The following is a 24,502-nucleotide window of genomic DNA, read 5'->3' as shown; positions in this document are numbered from 1 at the left end:
GGGGCCCCAGGGAAGCAGAGCCCACCCCGTGGTCGGTCTCCCCGGCTGTGCTGGGGGCTGGTGGCGAGCACTCCGTGTTCTCGAGAGCATTGTTGTCTCTTCACTGGCTGGATTGAATTTGCACCCAAGGGTGAATGTTGTGTGTGCGTTCAATAAAATCTTCTTGGGGAGAAGGTTGGTATCCCTGTGTCCTGAGGAAGCTCTGGGGGAAAGGGAGGGCTCAGAGCAGTCAGGGAAGAATTTGACCCCTGGCCCACTCCCCAGCCTCTGTTCCATTTGAGCCTCTGAGACCGGGTCCTTCTCCCTCTGGAGTAGGGCATGGGCGGGGGATGGTCACAGGCATGCCCAGGCCTGGCCAGTCCTTGGAGCAGGGCTGCAGGTCACCGGTGGTGTTGAAAGTGCCCATGCTCCAGGGAACAAGTTCAAGGGAACAGCAGGAAATTCAGCCCCATAGTTAGGTCATTAGCAAGGGCAGAGCCTTAAAAACCAACACCTCTGTTGTGTTGGGGGAGATTGGGACCAAGCACCCAGAGTAGGTATTAAACACACCCAGTCACCCTTCATGTGCCCATCATCCAGTCGTGTCCCCGTCCCTGGGCCGTCCTTGAAAAGGACAAGAGAGGAGGACAACATAGGGCTCCCCAAAAAGTGGCACTTTTATTCATTGGGGTTCCGTGTGTCTTAGGAGTCTGCAAGGACACAGGTTTGTCAAATCCCTGATTTAATAAAGTAAATAACCAAAGCACCAGCTGTGGCTAAGGTGCTGGTACCAGATGTTTCCTCCCCCACCTTCCCAGGAGTCATAGTGGAGAAGGTTGGGGGAAAGGTCCCACCTCCTACAGGATAAGGACTCATCAAGCCCCTTACCCTAGCGTTCAGGGCCCTTCCTGTCCCAGCCTCAGCTGAACACCTCAGTCTGAGCTGCCCACATGCTCCCTTACCCCTCATCACCACGCGGTTCTCCCACAGATTTGATCCTGTGCCTCTGGAAGCTGCCTGAGACCCCGAGGGGAGCCGGGGAAAGTCAACCGCCAATCTAAAACTGGGAAGGGGTCCCCTGGCCTTGGCACAGGAGGCGCTGGCCAAGGAAACAGGAGGGACAGAAGGGCATGTCTCCAGGTCAGGGACAAAGGGACTCCGTGGGGCTGGGAGGAGGCCCGGCACAGGGGGCCGGGAGGGCGGGTGCTCCTCTGGGATCAGTGTGAAGGCATTACCAGGGAAGGGACTGACTGGAAGGAAAGCAGCACATTCTTCCTCTGTGTCTGTGTCTGTGTCTGCAGGACCAGCCCCGACACAAAGAGGCCATGCCAACATTTGCTGAGTTCAGCAAACAACTCGGAGGACTTCCTGCGAGTCCTGAATCCACCTCCCCCCCTGCCCCCCAGCCATTTAGAGAGATGACTGGTCTGTAGGTGAAGGAGTGGCCTCGCCAGGCAGCTGTGACTGGGGAGTGCTGGCCCTGGAGAACCAGAGGTGGTCAGGCGGGACGTGGCGGGGTGGGGGGGTGGGGTGCGGGGGGGAGGCAGAAGTTTTGCTCCTTTATCCTCTGGCCCGCTTGCAGGCCCCCAGGAAAGCCCACCCCCAACTTTCTCTCGGCTCCAGCCAGAGGGACAACCCTTCCTGAAAGCTAAAAGGGTAACCCAGACAACCCAGTAGTGCACACCGTCCCAGGCTCTCTCCCCGCTGTCATCCACTGATCCTCACCACAGCGCCGTGAGGTAGGTGGAGGCCGCAAGGTGGGACGGCTGGGGGCAGCCCGTCCTCTGCTCCCGCAGATCCGCCCTGGCTGTGGTCCGACTCTGCCACACAGCTGCCGGAAGGAGCATTTGTCCTGGGAGCCAGGGGCCGCTGGCTGATGACCACCCTCCTTCCGGTTTCCCAGTTGCCTCCAGGTTGGGGACAGCCTCAGACATGGGAGAAGACGCCAGAGCTGGGGGGGTCTCGGTCCCTGGGCAAGCCTTGGCCTGGCCTCCCGGAGAACACGTACTGCCCCTGCCCCAGGGCTGCGAAGGGTATCCCCGCTGCCCAGCCGCACCTCTGTGGGGCCTGCATCCACTACACGGTCCTGCACGCCCACAGCAAAGGCACGGACAGGCCCACGAGCCCCATCCAGAACACTCTCACTGGCATCTGCAGATCAGCAGTCCCCAGGTACGTGCCCACACGCACTTCTGAACGCACCGTGTGCACCTGCGTGTGCCCCTCCCCGGCACAGCAGTCCGCCTGCCGGGGCAAGAGCTGGCAGGTCCGATGGAGACGTCCACGGCCTTGCCAGGCCCCGGTCTGCATCCCTGAGTGCTTCCCGCGGTGCTCCCCTCTCCCGTCCACAAATGGGGCGCAGGCAGGGGCTGCCGGCAAAGGTGACACTTGCCCAGCAGGTCTCCCAGGCTCTCCGGCAGCTCCCCAAGGCTGGTAAGAGGCCAGCCACTTCCCCGCAGGCTCCTGGAAGCGGCTTCCTTGGGTCCTCAGGTAGGCGCACCTCGCAGGTGCCAGAGCTCGCAGCCAGGCAGGCCTAGATGAGTCTCTCCTCGGGCGGCACCTTGAGGACACTGTCCATCTCCAGCCGGGCCCCAGCCACCTCCTGCTGGCTCGGGCTGTAGGTGCCCTCTGACTGGCGGCGCTTCCTGGCCGCCAGGATCCCTGAGAGGAGGCCCAGGAGGAGGAGGAGGAGGCAGGCGCAGGCCGCGGGCACCGCCACCTCCAGCAGCGGGAACGGCAGTGGCAGCGGCAGGCTCTTCTGCAAGAGACCAAGTCACCAGGCCTGAGACCGGGGAGCAGGAGGGTGCGAGCCTGTGCGTGGGGTTTTACGTGACGCTTACAGTGGTCTAATGGAGGGGGAGTGAGGACACTCCCTCGTGTCCCTAAGGACAGGAATCTTTGCTTTATTTTGTTCACCGGTAAATTCCAAGTGCCCAGAGCAAGGCCTGCGTGGTAGCTCTTGGTAAGTATTGAAGGAGAAAACAGGGGCTTTGCCCAGATTCCCCCACATGACTAGCAAGCCAGGACGGCAGTCTCCTCCGTCTGCCCCCAGTGCCCATGCCGTGGCCACACCACCGTCCTTCAGTCTTGAATTCCAGCTGCAGGCCCTTCCTTTAGTGGCCAGAGATGGCCCCTGCCACCCAGCCTCCCAACTCGGCCTCCCCCGCCCTGCAGTAAACTCTTCCAATCTGAGGCCACGGGGACTTGATCCCTCCCCATCCCAAAGGGTGGTCTGGTTTTTTAGTGTCTGTGGAGACCATGCTTCACTCTAAAGTGGGAGGCCTCTCGTGAAGCAGTAGGAGAGGCTCCCCGGCCAGGTGGCCTGTGCAGGGCAGGAAAGGGGGGGGGGGGCAGGCCGACCTAGCTGATGGGGAGCTCAGAATCCACCAGGGTCTGCCCAGCTAGGGAGACTGAGACCAAGCTTTAGGGAGCCCAGAAGACCTCTCCATCTCCAGTCACAGACTGCCAGGATGCCACCATCAAAGATTCTACGGGCCTGGAATTGTTAAGCACCGCCCCCCCCCCCCCACCTCCCACTAAATCACCAAATTCCTGGATTCTGGAGCCTAAGAGTCTCAGACTCCCCGGCCCTCCCTCTGTCCCGTGAAGCCTCTCAGCCCACTGTGACCTGCATCCCAAGTCCCAGGACCCAGCCCTGAATGAGAAAAGGCATCCAAGGCTGTAGAGAAAAATTCATAGCAGCCCCGAGTGGGCCCTCACCAGCCTCCACCCCTGGGCACTTCTTGGGGAGCTGTAAAGCCATCTCCTCCCTTGGCCCTGGGAGGAGGGTAGTTGGAGGAGACAGAGGCCGTAAAGCTCAACTTGAAAGGAAACATTCCCCAGAAGCAGAGGGGATTTGCGGGTTTATGACCCGGGCTGCCAGAAGCCTGTGGAGATCAAGGCTCCTCCCCAGGCCTCCCGGCCTACGTCTCTCCCATTAGCACCCACTGTGGGCTCACTGCCCACTGGGCCTGTGGCACCTGTTCCACCCCTCGGTGGGGAGGGGGTTTAAACTCAAGCGGCCTGCTGGGCCCCATCTATTGGGCCCCTCCTCAGCTGAGCCTCCCTGCGGTCACGGGCTGCCTTGGGCCGCAGAGCCTGCTCTGGCTCAGAATCCTGGGCTCTCCAAATCGTCCTGCTCTAGAATTCTGGCACACAAACGACTGGAGATCGCAGGCTCGTGTATCGGCCAACTGAAATCCCAGAATTCCAAGATCCTGTGGGTCCCGAATCCTGATCCCCAATAGGACTTGGCCGTGCCCAGCCGTTTCCCTGCCAGTCCCCAGAGGGAGGGTGGGCCCCCCAGGCTCTCCCCACTAGTCCGTACCCCAGGACAGGGTTGGTCCAGGAACAGTGGGCCGTATATGCTCTCCGCACCACCCCCCATCCCCCAATCATCTCGCTAACGTCCAAGACAGGACACCCCCCAAGCCCCTGTAGCATCACTCACCACCACTTCACAGAACTGGCCTGAGAACCTTGCACTGCAGATACATTCATACACCCCACCGGCTGCCCGGCAGGTGCCCCCGTTCAAGCAGGGGTTGGCTTCACAGGGGATCTGACATCTGGGAAGCAGAGAAGGTAAAGGCTGAGGAAGCTGCCTTCTTCCCCCATCTGCTTTAGCTTCTCAACACTCCCCCCACCCCCAACCAATACACAGGTGTCCATCCGCTGTCCCCGCCAGGTGACTGAAGCATACTGGGACCTCCACCACCACCCCCCTCTGCCCCAGCTCATGGCTGAGGATGACTGGCTCCATCGGAAGCACAGGGCGGCTGCCCAGGTGTGCTGATGCCCTCTCTGCGGAGTGGGCCCAGAACTTGCACCTGTCCAGTCTCCCTGGGCGACCCGAGGCAGGCGGGCTGAGGACGAGGCTCTAAGAAACACCACCAGGCAACTACTTCCCCAGGTGACAGCATAACAGAGGACGGCCTTGAAAAGCCCAGGAGAAAAGCACTCGAGTGGCACAGGTAGGCTGTCTGGCACTGTGATCACAGTGAGGGATGGATGGTGAGCAAGGATCCACACCCCACTTTGCCTGCCCTGGTTGGAGGGCATCCAGGGGCCCACCGTGCCCAGCTCCCAGGCCCCCGGCCCCCAGACCCACCTCTGGCCAGCAAAGCCCTCCTGGCAGCTGCAGTTGGCAGCCCGGGGCCCACCCTCACAGGGGCCACCATTGAGGCAGGTGAAGTTCAAGCTGCACGCCTCTGGCAGGACAGGCAATCTGGGGAGAAAACACAATGTCTACGCTGGGGGCGGCATGCGGGGGACCTGGCCCCAGCCCCTGAGGCTACAATAGGCCAGTGGAGCCTCCGTGTTCCGAGCTGTGGAATTTGGGGCCCACCTGCCACAGACTTAGTGGTGTCTGAGGTGGAAGGGATGGGGCATAGGGTGGTCCCCACGCCCAACATAGTGCACAACCTTCAGACCCTGGATGGGAACCTCTCCCCACAGAGAGAGTCCTTTGAGAAGCTGATGAAATGTCAGGACTCTCCTTGGAACAAAAACCATGTTCCTAAACGTAAAATTTGAGCCTAGGGAAGGGGGAAGTCAGGCCAGACAACCCTCCCTAAGCTTGCTTCCGAACGGAGTAGGGAGTCGAAACCAGACTGACAGGGGGAAGTGTCAAAACTTCCAACCATCTCCTTCTGCCCCTGTCATCATCCTCAGGGGACTAATGGGCATGAACGTGAATGGTGGGCGGCTAGGCAGGAAAGCCTCCAGGTGTTCTTCCAAACCTAGCCCTGTGTTCCCCCTGCACCCCCAGACGAGAGCGTTATTTATCTCAAATTCAAACTGTTCTGGGTCTTAGCTGGCAACCCTAGGGGCCTGCTGTTCCCATTTCACAGATGAGGGCACGGAGGCTCCAAGAAGGGAAGTGGCTGGCCCACGGAACCAGAGCATCGGCTGCGAGGGGCGGGGGGGGGGGGGGGCGCCCCACCCCCCACCCCTGAGGGCCGCACCCCCACCCCCACCCGCCCGGACAACCCACAGGGCCCCTCGGGCCCAGGCCGCGCCGGCCCTCCGCACCTGCAGCGCGGGCCCACGAAGCCAGGCGGGCAGCGGCACTCAAAACTGCCATCGGGGCGCGAGTGGCAGCGGCCTCGAGCACAGGGCGCCGAGCGACACGGGTCGGCGCGGGCCTCGCAGCGCGGGCCCTCCCAGCCCGGGCCGCAGGCGCAGGCGAAGGCGTCGAAGAGGTCTCGGCAGCCGCCGCCGTGCAGGCAGGGCGAGGGGACACACACGCGGGCGCCGTGGCAGCCGAGGCGCGGGGCCGGCGCCCCGGGCCAGGCAGAGAAGTGCTCCCGCGAGCCGGGGGCCGCGCCGGGCCGCGGGGACGCCAGGGGCAGCGGGAGGCCACCCACGGCCACGCGACCCAGGCAGCCGGTGAAGTTCTCGGCCAGCTGGACGAGCGCGGCGCCCGGACCGCGCAGGAAGCCCAGGTCGCCGGCCAGGCCGCGCAGCGCCACGGGCGTCGCCGCACCGTCCAGCCACAGCAGCCAGCGCGACGCGGCGGCCTCCGGGCGCTCCATGGCCAGGCGCACGCGGTGCCAGGCGCCGTCGGCCACGCGCGGCCCCGACGCCGGCAGCACCGCCCCGGGCAGGCCGCGGCCGCTGCGCACGCCCGCCGCCAGGGAGCCGTTGCGCACGGCCAGCCAGACGGTGTGGGCGCCCGCGGCGGCGCGCAGCAGCCCGGCCTCGGAGTCGCGCGTGCGGAAGGCCAGCGAGAGGCCGCTGAGAGAGCGCCCCGTCGACGTGTTGTGCCCGCTGAAAGCGACGGCGGGGCCCTCGCGGAACGTGGCTTCGGCCACACCTGCGGGGAGAGAGAGCGTCAGGGAATGGCCCAGCGGCCTCCACCCGGGCCCAAGCACCCGGGTGAGACACCTGCCGTCCCCACTGCCCCTGCCCATCTCGAGGGGTCACACACACCGGCCTGTCATCTAATCCCAGGAACCAACCCCCCCCCCCCCCCCCCCCCCCGGCTGTGTCTTCCACCCACTCATAATTCTGTACCTCGGAGAACCAGCTTCCGGCCGTGCTGGGGACACCTGCCCCTACCCTACCATGGCCCACCCTACCCTCCAGGTCACAGACCAGGCAATAGTTATGCCTCAAAAAATCTGCCCCCTTCCCTGCTCAGTGTACTGGCTCTGTCTCATCACTGAGGGCTATTCACTGCAGCATCTTTTTTAAACGCAGATTTTTAAATGCTGATCATGCATTTTAATAAAATGCAGTCATCTCTTTAAAATGCTGATCATGTCCTTCTCCTGCTTAAAACGGCCCCATGGCTCCCCACGACCCTTGGGAACAAGTCCTGAGCTGCCTGGCCTAGGTTTCAAGGCCCCTCCTGGCAATAGCTCCACCCCAACACCTGTAACTATGTTTCACTTGTTCTTATAAACCCCAGGGCCTTTGCGGGTGCTATTGTCCTTCCCTAAAATGTCCTCCCCTATGCCCAGTCTTGCCCTTGGAAACCTGGTCAGTGCTGTCTTCCTCCAGAAAACCTGTCCCTCTGCATGCAGCAGCCTAACCATGCTGGGCTGGGGGTGTTGGCATCCTGGCCCACTATGCGCCCTGAGGGTAAGAGTGGGCTCTAACTCAGCTTGGGTGTCCACGATCCAGCATGTGGGCTGCCCACGGTACACACTCACAGACAAAGCCATCGGGGACCTCCTCGCAGGTGGCAGGCGGGAGGCAGGGCTGGCCAGGACACCACAGCCGCTGGGCACATGTTGGCCCCGTGAAGTTGACCGGGCAGGTGCAGTGGAAGTCATTCCAGGTGACGAGACACATTCCACCATTGAGACAGGGGTCAGGCTGCAGAAGAATCAGGGCAGGGATTGGCTCAGGCCTGGGGGCTATCACCACCCCTCCATAACCACTACAGACACATTAACTCCTCACAGACAATTAGAGAGGATGTCACCATTGTCCCTATTTTACAGATCAAGAAACTGAGGCTCAGAGAGGAGAAGCCACTTGCCTGACTCACCCAGCCAGTAAATAGAGGAGCCAGAGTTCACACTCCGTCTATTCCAAGGCTGGTGCTGTGTTCATGGACCCGGGGATGTCCCTGTCCCCCAGGTAGCTCCTACAGAAAGGCTCAGCCAGCCCTCTGCCTGGGCCCGGGTGTCTGTCTCAGACCAAGACTGGGGAGGGAGGTATGGGGACCACCAGAGGGCAAGAGCAGCTGGGCCAGAGAGAATAATGTGAATCCAGTCTCTAGCAGCCGTGACCTGGACACAGTGCTTCACCTCCTGCCATTTTCCTCACCAGTAGAAGGGGATGCTAACCCCCCATGATGCACGACAGACCCTGAGAAAGGGACCCACCCCTTTCCCCAGGGAACTCACACTGCATGTGTCCTCGGAGACGCAGCCCACGGTGAGGTTCCAGGACTGCCTGCTGCCCAGCTCGCCGGGCTGGCTTGAGTTCCCCGGCAGCGGCGGAAAGAATGGGAGGTGGAGGTCATTGAGTCGCAGGTCCTGGAGGCAGCCTCGGAAGGGCCCACCCCAGGGCTGGGCGTCCGCGGGGAGGAGCCTCCCACCCACGTGCACCTCCTGCCCCAAGCCGTGCAGCTGGTCAGGCCCGAAGCTGAGCGTCACCAGGTGGCGGAGCCCATCATCCCAGCGCCCAGGGAGCACCAGAGCGGGCCCGCCCAGCACCTCAGCCTGGATCTGGCCCTTGCTCAGGAATACTGTTAGCCCAGCTACTGAGTCATTGGCAAGTTGGAGCAGCAGGCCAGCAGGTTCCCGAGTACGGAGGAGGAAGGACACGGTGAGGTTGGGGCCTGGCAGCTGGTGGAGCAAGAAGGAGGCAGAGCTCAGGGTGCCCCCCAAGCCAAAGGTGGCAGCAGGAACCTCTGCGGGGAGAGAGGGTATCAGGTGAGAGGCCCGTGAGCGAGGGGAAGGCGTACTGTCTGCCCCAGGGTCCCCCGGGCTCATTCCTCACCATCAGCACACGTAGGACCACTGTAGGGCCGGGGGCATTTGCAGTGGAAGTGGGTCCACAGGTCCACGCAGGCCCCTCCATGGGCACAAGGCGGAGGCTGACACTGCTCACGGCGCTCGCAGCCCAGGAGGACATTCTTGCCGAGATCCTCAGGCAGCAGGAGGTGACCGTCCACACGCACGTCCTGGAGGCAGCCTTCGAAGGCTGCGCCACCCAGCTGGGCGGAGCAGAACCCGGCAGGCGTCGGGGCCGCGGAAGCCACGGGAGCTGGGGCCACAGGACTGGAAGCCACACACAGCAGGGCAGGGCAGTCCTCATGCCAGAGCCGCAGCTCCAGGACCCCCGGGCGGAGCGAAATCTCGGCTTGGTGCCAGTGGCCATCATTTAGGGCCAGGTCCAGCGGCCCCAGGGGAAGCACGGTGGCATTGCCATGGCTCCAGAGTGTGGCCTGAAGCGTGCCCCCCGCCAGTGCCAGCTCCAAGCTGTCCTGAGTGTCAGTGCGAGTGGCCAAGGCACCGGCAGGTAGTGTGGTGCGAAACCTCAGTGCCAGACCCGGGGGACCTCCAGCTGGCACCGAGGCCCGCACAGGGCTCCCAGCCACCACAGAGAAGGTGGTGTTCTGGCCACAAAAAGGTCCGTGGGTACCAGGTGGGCAGCGGCAGGCATAGCTATGGAGCCCAGACTTGAAGATGGGGATGCAGGTGGCAGCGGGTGGGCAAGTGTGGCCCTGGCAGCCGGTGAGCCGCACAGAGCAGTCGTGCCCGCCCCAGGTCTCCGGACACCAGCAGGTGTAGCCTGCCACGGTGTCATCACAGGTCCCGCCATGGAGGCAGGGCTCCGACAGGCATTCGTCCACATCTTCCTGACACGTCAGGCCTTCAGGAGAGACCAGGCCAAGGTTCAGCACACAAGGCAAGAACCACATTCTTGATGCAGAACTTACACACCTTTTGGGACAGGGATCTCAGCACCTGTCAACCAAACCAATTCCTAATTCCCAAAAGATTTCTCATGGTCTCCTGAAGTCCCTGGAGGCTGGTATCTAAGATGCCCCTTCCCTTACCATGTCTGGTGGGCCTCCATGCCCCGTGGATTCAATCCCCTAAGCACTCTCTGTTCCCCACCCCCCCCCCCCCCGCCTTTCCCCTACTCCACCTGTCTGCCTCATCAGCTCTGAGGGCCACAGTCTAGTGTCCTCTACTTTGCCTGCCTTCAGCCACCCCTACCATCCATCTCCTGGCCTGGCCAGATTCCCCTGCTGCTTAAGGTTCACTCACTCACCTTGGCATTCCACATCCCTCGGGGGCTGGGCCCTCCCAGGCCCTCAAGTCTCAACCCTGCTCCCCACACACCTCCAACTGCCTGTTCCTCCAGGCATTTCCTGGACAGCATTTCTCTGAGGGCTTTGCTCATACTGTTCCCTGGAATGCCTCCGCCTCCTCCTCACTGACCCTGCCTTCAAACTCCTATTCACCCTGCAAAGCCCAAATTCAAAGGGTCAGTCCCCTAAGGGGCTTTTTCTCTGATTCCCAAGCTATTGTGTCACTCCCGACTCCTTGCCCACCCCCAGACACAGCTCCCCAGAACCCTGTACTGAAAGTATCTGTTTACTCAGCTGGGATCTCCTCCAGGGACCTGAATACGTCCTTGGTGCCCAGCAAGGGGTCTGGCACAGCTTTTGTGGACAGAGTGCCAGATGGAGGAGGGAGCAGGGGTGGGCATATGCATCCAGTCTTCATCCCCCAGTCCCTCTGCCCCCAGGGCCCCATGCTGAAGGGGCCACATCACCCTCCCCTCCAAGAGCTCCCACACGAGGTGCTCTGGTCCCAGTTTGGGTCAAGAGACCACAGCCCAACCCCAACTCAGTCAGAGCCTCCATAAAACAACCAAGGCTGGCCCTTGACCCGACCCATATCCCAGCTGGAGGGGCCCAGGCCCAGAAAAGCCACCAGGATTTGAATCCTGGTCCCAGTCAGCCCACAGACACCACAGCCTCCTGGGGACAGCCGGCCACACCTCACCCTGTCCAAGGCCCTGCATACCTGCCAGGAGCCACAGGCCCCCCAGGAAGGTCCACAGAGCCCGCGGCCCCATTGCATTTTCCCATGGATGGCCGAGACTGGTGGGTGGGTGCTGAGCCCAGGGAGCAGAGCTCCCCGCCTGGCCAGCCGCCTCCTTCAGAACCGCCTCAGGAATGCCAGGCACTGGCCTCCCCCAGGCCAGCACGACCCAAAGGGAGGATGGGGGTGGACAGTGGCAAGCAGCACAGCCCTACAGCGGGGTTCCCCCGCCCCGTCCCTGACCTCAGACCTGACCTCCCTGTCACCCATCCGCTGAGCTCAGCTTGGGGAGGAGCTGGGCTTTGGCTGACGCTGGTGAACCTCAGGAAATGACACCCCCTCTCTCAAGCATCCATTACTTCATGTGTAAGAACCCTACCTCACGGGGGTGGGGTGACAAGGAGGGAACGAAATGCACAGAAACGCTCTTCAGAGGCAGCGTGTGCTGTGGGGGGGGGGGGGGCAGTGTGTGCCAGGGGCCTGCAAGGCCACTGCTCCCGGGCAGGACTTGGGAATCTTGGCCCGCGGGGCACAGAAGACGGGCTTTCAGGGCACCCGGGGGTGGTGGCCACCCCGGGGGTAGGGGACACCGAGCCCAGCATCTCTGGGCAGCTGAGGTGGGAGGGACGGTAATCACCACCTCGTTCCCCTGTGCAGGGGAGCCAGTGCCCAGGAAACCTGCCAGGGAGAGGAGGCAGTGTGCCCAGGCAGGAATGTGGGCCGGTGTGGGGGAAGTGTCACAGGCATTCCAGAGCGGGCAGGGACACTCAGAGAGCGTGTGAGTTCTTCGGGTTCACCAGTTATCTGTGCAGGGGTAACTGTGTGTCTACGCATCTGCGGTACCCAAGGCAGGGAGAGGCTTTCTGCAGCCCAACTCCTGCCCCATAGGCAGCAGCTCCCCAGAGGTCAAGTGGGGATGCCCCCCTTCACCTCTTCTGTCCTGGCCAAACTGCCGTCCTCTCCCTGCAGGCCCGTCGGCTTCTGCCCAGCCCTTGGATGCCAGGTGCCTAGAGTTCTCTCTGCGCATGACTGCACACATTCTCCCGGACAGCCTTGGCCACCCGTGGCCCCAGCTGCCACAATTGTACTCCTGACCCTCCGTCTCTGGCTTTTCCCGGGCCCCAGTCCCAGGACTGCGAACCCCCACCCAGGCTCCTCCCTATGGGTGCTCCACAGACACCCGGACTCAGAACGGACAAGGCTCACCCAACATCACCCAGGGCAGAAGCAGCCAGCATTCCTGACATCTCCCACTCACACCTGGACTAACCCCTAGGGCCGGCAGACTGTCCCTCCTAAGGGTTCTCAGTCCAATTAGTTTCCTCCGCTTTCACCTCCAAAGCCCGGTCAGTCCCCACTCAGCCCCTCTTAGCTGTCACCTGGACCCCCACACCCGCCTCTTTCCTGATCTCCTCATCCCCATCAATCCAGCCTCCACATATCAGCCAGAAGAACCTTCTCACCCCAGGCCCACCAACTCTGCCCTGGCTCTGCCCCGGAGCCCAGCCCACCCCCAGGCACCTGTGTAGCCATCCGGACAGTGGCACTGGAAGCCATTGGGCAGGTCCTGGCAGCGGCCTCCACTGAGGCATGGCCGTGAGGCACACTCGTCCACATCCACGTCACATTCGTCCCCTGCAAGAGGGCCAGCCGTGGTTCCCACCTGTGCCCTCAGAACCAGACTAGAGTTGGAAGGGCCCATTTTAGAGCTATGGAGACTGAGACCCGGCAAGAAGTGCCGACTCAGGCAGGTGGCACCCTGTGTGGCAGGGCCAGGCCTGCATCCGGACACCGAGGGACCTGCTTCCCTGGAAGGGTGTAGGGGGACTCACCCTCAAAGCCCGGAGGGCAGCGGCATAGGAAACCCTCAGCGTGACGGAAGCTGAAGGTGCCCGGGAAGGCAGCCTGGACGCCTCCGTAGAGGGCTGGGTCTGAGCGCTGCAGGCACTGTCCCCCATGCTGGCAGGGGCCCGACGCACACTCGTCCTCGTCCACCTCGCACCGCTGGCCACTGTAGCCTGGAGGCACACGTGCGCGGGCAGCCCGTCACACGGTGTCACCGGGCCGCACCCCACCACTGGTGCCAGGCCAACCCGGGGCCAGGCTGGGACGACAACTCAGAATAGGGGCACCAACGGTGAGGGAGGGATGCAATGAGGAGGGTAGGCACGACCGTGGCAGCCCTCAACAGGGTCCTGTTACCATTATTAGCAGCACTAGTGAGCACTTTGCACCTGTCGAGGCTCCACGCGCATTACACCTTTCCCTTCCTCGCAACAATGCTAGGAGCAGGTGCTGTGATGAGCCCTATTTGGCAGATTACTGCAAACCTTGACTTCAGAGAAGCTGCAGTCACCCGCACACCCTCGGAGGGCAGGTGAGCGCAGGCGCACACCGGCCGCACGGCCCCACGGCCCCGGGCCGCGCCCGTGCGCCCCAGCACGCGCACGCACCTGGCCAGCAGAGGCAGCGGAAGGTCCCGAGGCCCTCGAGGCAGGACGCGTTGTTCGCGCAGGGAGCCGACGCGCACTCCAGCACCTCCTGCTCGCAGCGCGCGCCCTCGTAGCCCGTGTCCGCGCAGTCGCACCGGAACCTGGAGCGGGGAGCGAGGCCCGGCCGGCCCGGACTGAGCACTACGGCACCGGGGACCCACCTGCCTCCACCGCCTTCCCGTCCCGCGCAGCCCCCTCCCACGCCTCCGTCAGCTCACCCGTTGACCAGGTCGTGGCACCGGCCCCCGTGCGCGCACGGCTGGCTCTGGCACTCGTCTAGGTCCAGCTGGCAGCTCGCGCCCCCGTAGCCCGGCGCGCACACGCAGCGGTAGGAGCCCACGCCGTCCAGGCACGAGCCCCCGTGCAGGCAGGGCCCCGAGGCACACTCGTCCACCTCCGTCTCGCAGGTCACCCCTGGACAGGGCCGAAGACACAGACAGACGGATGGACTCCCAGAGGGAGGTCGAAAGAGGCCCAGGCAGGCCGCCCTGAAACCAGCTCCAGACAGTTACAAGGAGCGGAAACTTGAGGCTCCAGAGAGAAGCCGTTGGTCCGTTCATCTAGAGCAGGTATTTCTTGAGCCAGCAGTGGCAATGGGGTAGAAACCAGACAGACGTCCCTGTCTCCTGAGCCCACAGCGGTCTAGCCGGGGAGACGGTGATTGGGCCAGTATTACATAGATGAGGACTTTTAATTGTGATAAACTCGGCAATGGGAGCGTGCTGGATCCCAGAAAAAGCAAGAGCCAGGGTTTTGGCCTTGGGTATTGGGAGTCAGGGAAGGCCTCTTGGAAGAAGAGCCTTTTGAAAGATGAGTGGCACGCACTACATTGGGATGGGGCTGTGATGGCAGCTGGATTCCAGGGTGGGGAACTGGTCAGGAGTAGCTAAGGGCTGGGGCATGATGCCCTCAGGAAGGGGAGCATGGAGGGGCAGGAGCAAAGGAGAGAGGGGAAGAGGCGAGGCAGGGGTGGAGGTATTGGGGCATTGGGGGCCCCAATCTGGGCTTATCCTAAAAGTTGGAAGCAGCTGAATCACCCGGTGCTGTGGACACTGTAGAAGGCTCACTCTGCTGGCTTTGAAGAACATGTAGAGAGGGCCTCCATGGTGGAGGGACGTGCCCCTGCGAGAAATGCTGGAGTGACCAGCCTCTCCTGGCTCCCCCTGTACCGTCTTGCTTCGAAAACTGCAAGTCCTGGGTCCTGGGAACCCCCTCAGTCCGAGCCAAAACTGAGACAGTTGGCCAGGGACTGGGGATGTGTGGAGATAGAGGGAGATGGAGAATTTCAGGGTCTGGGGATGTGCCGCCTGAGTTCATCCGGGAGCCCACATGTCATGGTAGACTCCGGAGGCCCTGCCCCCTGCCCCCTAAGCGGGGTTGGTTCTGGGGGGCCAGGAGCCGAGCTGGTTCCAGCTGGAAACGTCCCCCCTTCCCAGCTCAGTGAGCACAAAGCATGGCCCCTCCTTCCCGTGACCCCCTCACTCCTCCCACCCCAGTCCTACTCCCACCCTCCCTGTGCCAGGGGGAGCCAGGCCCTGGCCGCCTGGAATCCCAGCCTCCCCCGCCTGGCTTGGAACGGAAGGAGGAGGAGAGAAATGAGTCATGGCAGACTCTGCCCCCACTCACATCCACAACTCAGCCAGAAAGTGTTCCCCCAAAGCGCCCAAGCACCGCACATCTGGCACACGCACACCTGCTAACACACCTACGTTTCCCACAAATACTTTCAGGGAGCCCAGACACCCCGCAGGTGCTGGCAGACACACAGGCCCCTGGCGTGACCTCCCTCCCACACACACAACTGATACTCCAGACACCGAGACTCTCAAGTGGTGAGAAAGACGCATGGGACCCGTCTCCAAAGTGCCGAGATCCATCTCCCCTGGAACCCAGTCCCTCCGGCCTGTACTCCTTGCTCCGGGGTGACCTGAAACTGCCTTCTGCCCTCAGAGCACAGTTGTCTGAATTCAGGGCTGACATAGAACCAGCAGTGTCTATACTGCAGGCTCCCCACTGCGGTATAGACTGCAGCACCAAACTGAACTCTAGAAGGGACTGAAGTAACATTTGCGCAGTGTCTGTTAAATGTCAGGCACCATGCGCACTCACACGTTCGTACTCTCATCCCGAGCTGCCAGGTCAGCCCGAGAAGCGTCAGTTCTGTAGCAAGACCCAGAGTGGATGTCTCTACACTAAAGTCGGAGCTGAATTCATGATTTGACACCCTGAGCCGCTGACGGGATGGACAGGATGGACATTACAGACCTCCTCCCAGGGCGGCTGAGGCTGTTACCTGCATAGCCAAGGGGGCAGTGGCACTCATAGCGATCAGCCAGGTTGCGACAGGTGGCCCCGTGGTGGCAGGGCCGGGATGCACACTCGTCAATGTCCAGCTCACAGCGTGGGCCCTGGAATCCGGGCACGCAGTAGCAGCGGAAGCCATCGGGATCTGGGCCCTGGGGCACACACAGAGCGCCATGGTGGCATGGCTGGCTGGCACAGCCCCGGGGCTCCGTGGGCCCACAGGTGTAGCCACCATTCTCCATAGCCTGGCACTCGGCCCCTGGAGCGCACGGGTCTGAGGCACAGACACTTGGGGTCTCCGATGGCACCGTTCCTGCAAAGAGAGAAAGTTGGCTGGGTGGGGGGAGCCAGGACGTTCCCCTCCCCACAACTCAGGTGCACCCCAGAGCCGGAAAGCAGCATGGCTCTGTCTGTTTTCAGGAGGATAGAGGGAGGGCCAGGGACTCTACAGGCCACGCGCATCAGGAGGGTCTCCGTAGCAGAGAAATGGGACCCGGATGCCTGGCTACCCACCCCCACCCGGGCAGGAGCAGAGGGCAGACACCCTCGGACTCCGGGAGCTTTGTGCTCCACTGTCTGACCCCCTCCCTGCAGGGGCCCTTTGGGGCAGGCTCTGTCATACCCATTTTACAAAAGAGCAAATTGAGGCTCAAGAGAAAGCAAAGACTCTTGCCTGAGGTCTCACGGCAAGTTAGCACTGGGACGACCTTCAAGCCTGTCACATGTTTCAGCCCCCTGGGGGGAGGGGAGTCTGCTCTGGGTCTCCCTTCTGTGGCTCCTCCGTTTCCTGGGGGTGGGGGGTGTCCTCCCACTGTCCCCTCCACCTCTCTTGCTAGGGGTCTGGCAGCTCCATCCCCGTGTGAAACCGGAGATGAAGGACTTCAAAGGCCGGGACTGTGAGCTGGGCCCCCTCCCGGTCCCTCCTTCCCACCCTCATCTTTCTTCTTTCCCCTCGGGCCTAGAAACCTCTCAGGGGATCCCTGGCCCTCACTGTATCTCCCCTCAGCAACTGCCTGACCGCTGGCATGGCCAAGGTCACAGGGTACAGGACAGGTATTGAGACCTGCTGACAGACACCCGGCTCAGGCCACTGTGCTGCCTCCACCGTGTTAGAGGGTCACCTGCTGATCTAGAAGCCAAGTTACTGAGAGAGCCAGCTCCCCGCCCCCTGCCCCACCTGCCTGAGAGCCTGTAGTGCTGGATTAAGAGTTTAGTCTTTGACATGATTTCACTCATATGAGGAATTTAAGAAAAAAACAGATGAACATATGGAAAGGGGGTGGGGTGGGGGGAGAGGTAAACAAACCATAAGAGACTCTTAATGATAGAGAACAAACTGAGGGGTGGTGGAGGGAGGTGGGTGGGGGAGGAGCTAGTTTGGGGATGGGTATTGAGGGTACTTGTTGGGATGAGCACTGGGTGTTATATGTAATTGACAAATCACTGAGTTCTGTTCGTGAAACTGATATTGCACTGTAGAATTTACATAAAAATTTGGAAGAAAAAAAAAGAACTTAGGCTTTAAGTAAAACTGCCCTGGGTTCAGATCCCAGCTCAATTACTAGCTCTAAGACCTTGAGCAAGTCATTTCTCCTACTGAGCTTCTGTCTCCCATCAGAAAAGAGATGATAATAGGGCATGCCTCATAGAATGTGGGAGGATTCAAAGCCTCAGGTATGCAGTTGCCCGCTTGTGGGAACTCAGTAAGTGATGGGGGGAGAGGAACCACCCACGAGCAGGAGCCCCCTCCCCCCCGAACCTGGGGCTCTGAGAGGTGCTCCTCCTCTGCCCAGGTTGTCATCCAGACACTAACCAGGCCTGGAACAGCTTCAGGCCCTGTGCCTCCCTTCCCCCACCTTGGTGAAGACCCCCCCACCCCCCAGATAAGGCTCAACAGCCTCTCCAGAGCCATCCACATTCCACCAGGCAGGGCCGTCCACTGGCCGACCCCCACCCTTCCCAGCCAGGGCCCAGCAGGATGGGGGACAGGGATATGGAGATGTGGACCATGGCGCCGGGGAGAGAACCTGGCTGTCAGCCCCACCCCCGAGTGCCCAGAGCACCTGGTACAGCTCAACACGGGCTCCCTCACTCCCTGACCGGGGCTCTCGTGCCCACCCAGGGCTAAGCGCGTTGCAAGGGGCAGGCGGACATAACCCTGTAGGACTCCTGCATCCACAGGCCCCTCCCCAGCTCAAGGCATCAGTCCCCAGCCCCCCTCCCAAGCCAGGTCACGTAGGTGAGGGCAGCGTGTCTGTGTCTCTCTGAGGGGCTTCTGGGAAGCTCATCCTTCTTTTTCCCACCCCAGCCACTGTGGCTGATCAGTTTAGAGCCATGTCCTTTAGGGCTAGATTGTCTGATGGGGGTGGGAAGATGGTCTGATGGGGGTGGAAAGATGGTCTGAGGGAGGTGGAAAGATGGTCTGAGGGAGGTGGGAAGATGCCCGGATGGGGGTGGGGGTGAATCAAGCTCCTTGAGGAAAGGACACAAGTTTGGGCATCAGACAGGCCTGGCTTATGGGGTTCTAACAGTGCCACCTCATGGGGTGTTGTGAGGAGCCACTGAGGTGACCTGTGTGAAGCCTGGTGAGGGCTGTGGCCATTCTGATCAGGGTCCGTCAACCCAGCACAGCCCAGGACTGGGAGACAGTAACCATAGCGCCCACTCTGAAGAGCCTAGCTTCCGGGTCCTGCACCAGCAGGCCCTTCATTTAATGCCAGCAAGGCGCTGCTCCTTACCGTGTGGCCTAAGGGACCCCCACCTGGATCTGGGGCTTTGCCCCCAGTTCAGAGCCTTCCATTTCAGAGCAGATGGGACCAGGATGGGGAGACAGTGTGTGAGGGAAATGGGGCGGGTGCTGCATCACCGTGGGGCAGGTGGCCCATGACCCCAGGAGACACAGTCCAGCCACAGGGGAGGAAGGAGCTCCTCCAGTGAGAGCCAGGTGGAGAGGGAGGGAGCTGCCTGTCCCAAAAGGCATGCAGTAGCCCCGAAAGCCTGCCTGTGAGAGACAGCCGTCTTTCTTGTGCATTCCCATTAATCTTAATTAATGTTCGCCTTAGGAGATAGACGGTGCTGTTATTCCTGTTCTACAGCTAAGGAAAGTGAGGCTTGAGATGAAGTGACTTCACCGTCCCACAGCCCATAAGAGGCTGGAATCCAAACGCAGGTCTTCACCCCAGGGGTTTCCAGACCCTCCGGCCTGTGTTAAGAGTACAGATTTCTGACCCCTGCTCCAGACCTGGAGATTCAGAGCTCTGGGGCCTGGGGCCTGGGAATCTGCACTGCAGCATGCTTCCTGGGAATCCTCTGCACGTCGAGGCACGGAACCGCTGACCTTAGGTCCTCTGTGTTGCAGGAGTGAGACCATAAAGCCAGACTGGCCCTGGGCTGAGAGGCAGAGAGGTGAGGGCAGTGGGGCAAAGGGGGGCCATCCCTGAGCCAGCCTGGGGGGGGCGTGGCCTGTCGCCAGGGCAACGAGGGGCCTGTGCTTATCTTTACAAATCCTTCCTGACCTCTCAGGCTGCCTGGGACGACCTGGCAGGGGAGGGATTAACTGACACATGCCCCTCCCCTTTGACCCGCTGCCCTGTCCCCCGGAAGGCCCAGATCCCGACACCAGGAAGGGAATTCTCTCCCTAGAGAGAACGACCATAATAATATAACAGCAATCATTTACTGAGCTCGTTCTATATGCTCCAGGCTGTGGTGCACGTGTTGCATCTATAATTACATTATTACATTTGATTCAAACCAGGAAAGGTGGGCCCGGGTGAGAAAACCGTCTTCCCACTTGGAGAGGTTATAAACTTGCCCCAAGGTATCCCTCAAAAAACAAAGTAGATTGCCATCTCCAGACTTCTGAAAGGTCCACATCTCCCAAAGCCTGTGAAATTCCCACTTTGCAAATGCCAACTCACCAGCCATGTATTGTCATTTTAGTGCATTCCAGCCCAGCCTTCCCCAGGCACTGGAAAAAGTCTCTAAAGGCTGGAGCAGGCAGGGAGGTTCCAGGATCAGCCTGGGCAGAGCGAGCTGTCCTTCACTCAGTGCTTAGTAACTCCTCCTTTACGTGCACTTATAACAGGCCTAGTGATCACTGCTGACAACTCATGGGAAGTGTTTACTCATGGGTGGATTTTGAGAAGCTTCTTGTCTTGACAAGGCAAAAAAGAGGACATTTCTTTCTCTTCTATTTTCTTTTTAAAAATTTTAATGCTTAAAAAAAATGTTTACTTTTGAGAGAGAGGGAGGGCACTGTCACGTTGGGGAGGGGCAGAGAGAGAGGGAGACAGAGGATACAGAGGATCTGAAGCGGGCTCCGTGCTGACGGCAGAGAGCCCGATGCGGGGCTTGAACTCAAGAACTGTGAGATCATGCCCTTAAGCCGAAGTCAGACGCTTAACCGACTGAGCCATCCAGGCACTCCAAGAAAGAGGATATTTCTAAGAAGTGGCCCAAGATCTTGTAAGATGTGGGAGCTTCTGACACAGGGGCAAAAACTGTCCATCTAATGATATCACTAGGCCACGAGGACAGGACTGAATAACAGTACCATATGATACAAATACTGCCTCAGAGCCATCAGGAGAGGGCTAAGTTACTCTAACAAGACAGGAGAGTTTGGAGTACTCTTTTACAAAAAGGTTTACCCCCCAAGGCTAAAAGGGGGCAGGGGGCAAATATTTATAATTTTGGTAACAGTTATGGCAACAATGGCTGTCAGGACTCACCGCCTCCCCGCTGCCTGGCATTGGCTTTGGTCTCAGAGCCCTAGGGCCGTGGAGACACTGCCCCTGTGAGGGCCAGACGGACTTGGTGAGGTTCTGCTGCCCAAACAGGCCACTGTTAACTATTAGCGGTCTCCATCTAAAATGTGCTTAGAAACTGGGACTTCCACGCCAAACCTAAGTTGGGGAACCACTGTGTTTTCTCATCAAATTCTTGTGATGGCCCTCAGAGCTACATGGCTTGCCCTCTTTCAGCAGAAGCATGGAGAAGGGGCGTGACTTTGCACAGGCTAGCACTGAAGCCAGCTGTGAAATGCAGGCCCTGCCACACGCTAGCTTTGTGACTCTGGGCAAGTTCCTGACCCTCTCTGGGCCTCATTTCCTCCTCTGTAAACTGGGGGTGTGAGAGCCGGCCTCACAGGGCGGTGGTGAGATTCAAAGTCCATCCTGTGGCGCGCCTGGCTGGCTCCGTTGGTAGAGCATGCGGCTCTTGATCTTAGGGTTGTGAGTTCGAGCCCCACGCTGGGTGTAGAGGTTACTTAAAAATAGTAAGTAAGTAAGTAAATAAATAAATAAAGTCTTTAACAAAAACAAAAACAACAAAGCCCATCATGTTAGTTCATTAGCACAGCATCTTCCAGGTGGCGGTCGGTGGTAATATTTATTCGTTGACCAACGAACCTTTACCTGGAGCAGAGGCTGTCTATCCAGCCAGTCTTGAGGTCGGTTCACATGTGTGTGGCGCCCCGTTCCACCCCTGCCTCTGTCCCACAGTCCCCCCGTCGGCCCCCCCTGGTTGGAGGAGGGGCCAGACTTGGGGGACTGAACTGCTGTCCCTTTGTCAGCGGGCTCCCAGGGTGTGGGGAGGGATGTGAGAGCCCAGCACGCCCCATTGTACTCCAAGATGCTTGGCCCTCTCCACAGCAACCAGCCAGGCTTTTGTGGCAGCGTGGGCCCAGGGTGGAGGGGCTCGGCTCCGGGCCTGGCAAGCAAGAGCAGCCGAGCCAGGGGCCCAAGGGCTTCCAGAAACCCCTATCCCCTCTGGAATAGAAACTCCTTTTCAGGTGGCACAATCCCCAGCCCCTCTCCTGGCACTCAGGCCTCGGGTGCTGGCATCCAGAAACGCTCATGCCCACGGTGCCCTCACCCCAGCCTTTGGGGATCCCAGAGGAGGCCCCCCGCACAGCAATCACAGTGGGAAAGGCCGCCCCTGGGCACCCCAGCAGGGTTGTGCGGAGGTGAGCACGTACACCAGTGTCCATTTTTTCTGTAGCACCCATCTACTTTGTGTCGACTCTGCGTCGGGGTTCACGTAAACATACATTTCAGCATGAATGCACACGTCGACACATGCACACTGGTGTGTGCAGGCGTGTGCCTGTGGACACCTGTTCATGTGGTGCTGTGTGCCTTTGTGCATGCCACACTAGTGTGCAGGTGTGTGTGTGTGTGTGCATGCATGTGTGTGATTTGTGTGTTCACGTGTGCATGTGTTTGCAGGTAGTCTGTCATTTTTCTGTGTGCACATGCATATGTGAGTGCAGACATTGGAGGGCAGGGACGGATAGCAGATCCACAAACCAGGATTTCATGCCCCTCACGTGCAGAGAGCAGAGAGCAGACCCTCACCTCCTCTCATGAGCCCAGATTTGCCTCAGGGGCCCAGCTCGTAAGCCCCCATCCCTGCCAGAGCCTCAGTGCCCTCCACTACAAAACGGGGTCCTCGTCCTCCCCAAGGGCCCTGTAGAGAGGAGGAGATGAAGCCTTTGTGAGGCCTCCCCGTGAATGGGGAAGAAGCCCCCAGGGGCCTGGGGAGGCTTGACCTCCCACCCTGAGAGTCCGAGGGGTGAGTCCCCTCACCGCCTCCCCTCCCACTGCAGTGAGGCCCAGGCCACCCGCCCAGGTTGGCTCCCCCTCCCTCCTCCAGCACTGGAGGCGGGGTCAGGGGACTTCCCAGGCCTGGCCCTGTAGCTATAGTGACCGAGACAAAGCGTCCCCCAGACCCCCCAGGAAGAAGTCCAGGCGTGCACACGTGAATCCATGAATCTGCTCGGACAAAAGCAAAACCGTTTGGCGAATGGGGTCGGGCTTCAGGAAGCCCTTTCAGCTTGGCGTGGGAGTGCCAAAGAGGGGACAGCGATGGGCACACATGCACCTGAGTGCCTGGCCACCCCCAGGGGCCCCAGAGCACCCCCAGCCCCCCAGTGCAGGCAAGGCTAATACACAAATGGAGGGATGCAGGTAGCTGCCAGGTTTCTCTGATCTCCTCCTCCCCCTTCACTGCAATCCACTGGGCTAGGGTCTGCTGCCCCCACCCCACGTCCCCATGTCCCCATGTCCAGAGCTAAGACACAGTTCAACCCACTTGACAGCTTATGTCCCACAAGTTGTGCTCGGACACAGCACACCTCACCCAGAAAGCCTCAGACAACGGCTCACCGCTCACCCGGGACAGCTCACGACTTTAACACGCCCACGGCTCACACCCCACAGCCCAGCGCACGCTCACAGCAGACCCTGGGGTGAGGCTCACACTACCTGCAACCCCCCACACTCACAGCCCAGGACTTCCCAGCCCCAGCACCCCTCCCAAGCCGCACAGCCCATCCCAGGATCCCTTCACAAAGCCCCCCCCCCCACCCCACCCCACACAGCAACCCCCAAGTCCCAGGACGCACTCTCTTCCACGCAAGTTCCGGCAGCAGCGCACCCCTCTGCACCCACATCTTGGCCTGCGCCCAGCCCTGCAGTCCATCCTGGCACCCACACAGAGAGCCCCGGGGCCTGGCGTGTCTGCTTTGGGAGACAGACCCCCAGCCCCCCACCCCCCAAGGCTTGTGCCCCAACTCACCACCCAGGAGGGCCAGGGCAGGACTCAAGAGCAGCAGCTGCAGCAGAAGAGGGGCCGGGGGCCTGGGGGCCAGGGTCCCCAGCCTGGCCAGCGCCATGGCAGCACGCTCAGCTCGCGGCTGTGGGAACAGGCGGCCTGGCTGGCTCCACACCCCCCTCTCCCTCCAACCAGCACTAATGCCGTGGACAGAGGCCCGGCCCCTCCCTCCCTCTCCTCCCGCCTCCTCCCCCACCCCAGGCCCTCCCAGGCTGCTCCACTGGGGACAGACTGGAGAGGAGGGGTCTGACCCACCCTGTCTCCCCAAGCCCCAGGGCTCCAGACAGTCCTTAGGGGCCCCTGCAGTCGGATCTGATCTCCGTGCCCCCCCAACCCCCCCTCCTCCCACCTCTCCGGTCCCGCTGCCTCAGCTTCTAGGGGAAGGGGGGATTTCTGTTCTCCCCAGATGATGCCAGCTACTCCCAAGTCCTAGGTTATCCCACCCTGCTGGACCCCGTTCCAATCTCCTCTCAGCCTGGGCCTCCCTCCCCAGCCTAGGCCTGAGCATCCAGCAGCCTCTCACACCTCCTCTCTGCTCAGAAGCCCCAGCCCCTCCCACCCAGCCCCTCCCACCCAGCCCGCTCCCTCCCAGTGCTTCCCACCTGAACAAGGCCTCCGCCACCCTGCGGCCAAAGCCCCCTTCCCCTCCCCACACTCAGTCCACCAGCTCCTGGGGGCTCTTCTTCTCACTGTCTCTTAATCCCATCCCTCCCCTTCACTCCCTGGGGCCCCACGCTGCCACACACAGCCCCTCATACCATAGCCCTCAGGATAAGGCCCCTGACTCCTTCACCAGCCAAACTGAACTTTTTCTGTTTCTCCGCCTTGGCCTAAATCTTTGCCTGTGCTGTTTGCAACTCTGGAAACCTCACTGCAATCCAAGGCAGCCCATTCTACTGAATGGCAGCTCTAGCTAAGCAAACTTTCCCTCTCCCCTGCTGGGAAGTCCTTCTTGTTGTCTGACCTTACCATCTCTTGCTGCATTTGATGTTTGCTTGCTGCCGGCTGGAGAAGGGAAAGTTGTTTGCATGGAGAGGAGAGGTTCTTTGGGGGACCTGGACCTGGGAATCCAAGCCATCTCTAAGGCACCAC

At 60.8% G+C, this 24,502-nt stretch overlaps 1 protein-coding gene across 3 annotated transcripts; it reads right to left on the bottom strand.

The window, feature by feature from the left end:
- Positions 1-638: 638 nt before the first annotated feature.
- Positions 639-23,551, bottom strand: CRB2 (crumbs cell polarity complex component 2). 3 transcript variants are annotated; one of them, XM_045470404.1, is made up of 13 exons: positions 23,375-23,551; positions 15,783-16,106; positions 13,708-13,903; positions 13,451-13,590; positions 12,830-13,015; positions 12,519-12,632; positions 8,938-9,813; positions 8,340-8,848; positions 7,638-7,803; positions 6,013-6,796; positions 5,090-5,206; positions 4,430-4,547; positions 639-2,737 (listed from the first exon to the last, which is right to left on the bottom strand). In XM_045470404.1, exons 1-13 carry the CDS (start codon positions 23,469-23,471, stop codon positions 2,513-2,515), a joined length of 3,852 nt encoding a protein of 1,283 aa, XP_045326360.1. In that variant the 5' UTR covers positions 23,472-23,551; the 3' UTR covers positions 639-2,512. The 3 variants fall into 3 exon arrangements, with proteins under 3 accessions (XP_045326360.1, XP_045326362.1, XP_045326363.1); XM_045470406.1 differs by lacking the exon at positions 12,519-12,632; XM_045470407.1 differs by lacking the exons at positions 12,519-12,632; positions 12,830-13,015.
- Positions 23,552-24,502: the final 951 nt, after the last annotated feature.

Source organism: Leopardus geoffroyi, chromosome D4, assembly GCF_018350155.1.
Source record: "Leopardus geoffroyi isolate Oge1 chromosome D4, O.geoffroyi_Oge1_pat1.0, whole genome shotgun sequence".
NCBI lineage: Eukaryota > Metazoa > Chordata > Mammalia > Carnivora > Felidae > Leopardus > Leopardus geoffroyi.
This window is presented reverse-complemented; position numbering and strand designations above follow the sequence as displayed.

Bases quoted from the DNA above. Each gene is read 5' to 3' on its own strand.
- CRB2 (XM_045470404.1), bottom strand. From the start codon at position 23,471: ATGGCGCTGGCCAGGCTGGGGACCCTGGCCCCCAGGCCCCCGGCCCCT. The intron at 16,107-23,374 runs GTGAGTTGGGGC...CTCTCTTTGCAG, and splicing joins TGCCCTGGCCCTCCTGGGTG to GAACGGTGCCATCGGAGACC. The intron at 13,016-13,450 runs GTGCGTGCGCGT...GTGTGCCTCCAG, and splicing joins CCGCTGCCTCTGCTGGCCAG to GCTACAGTGGCCAGCGGTGC.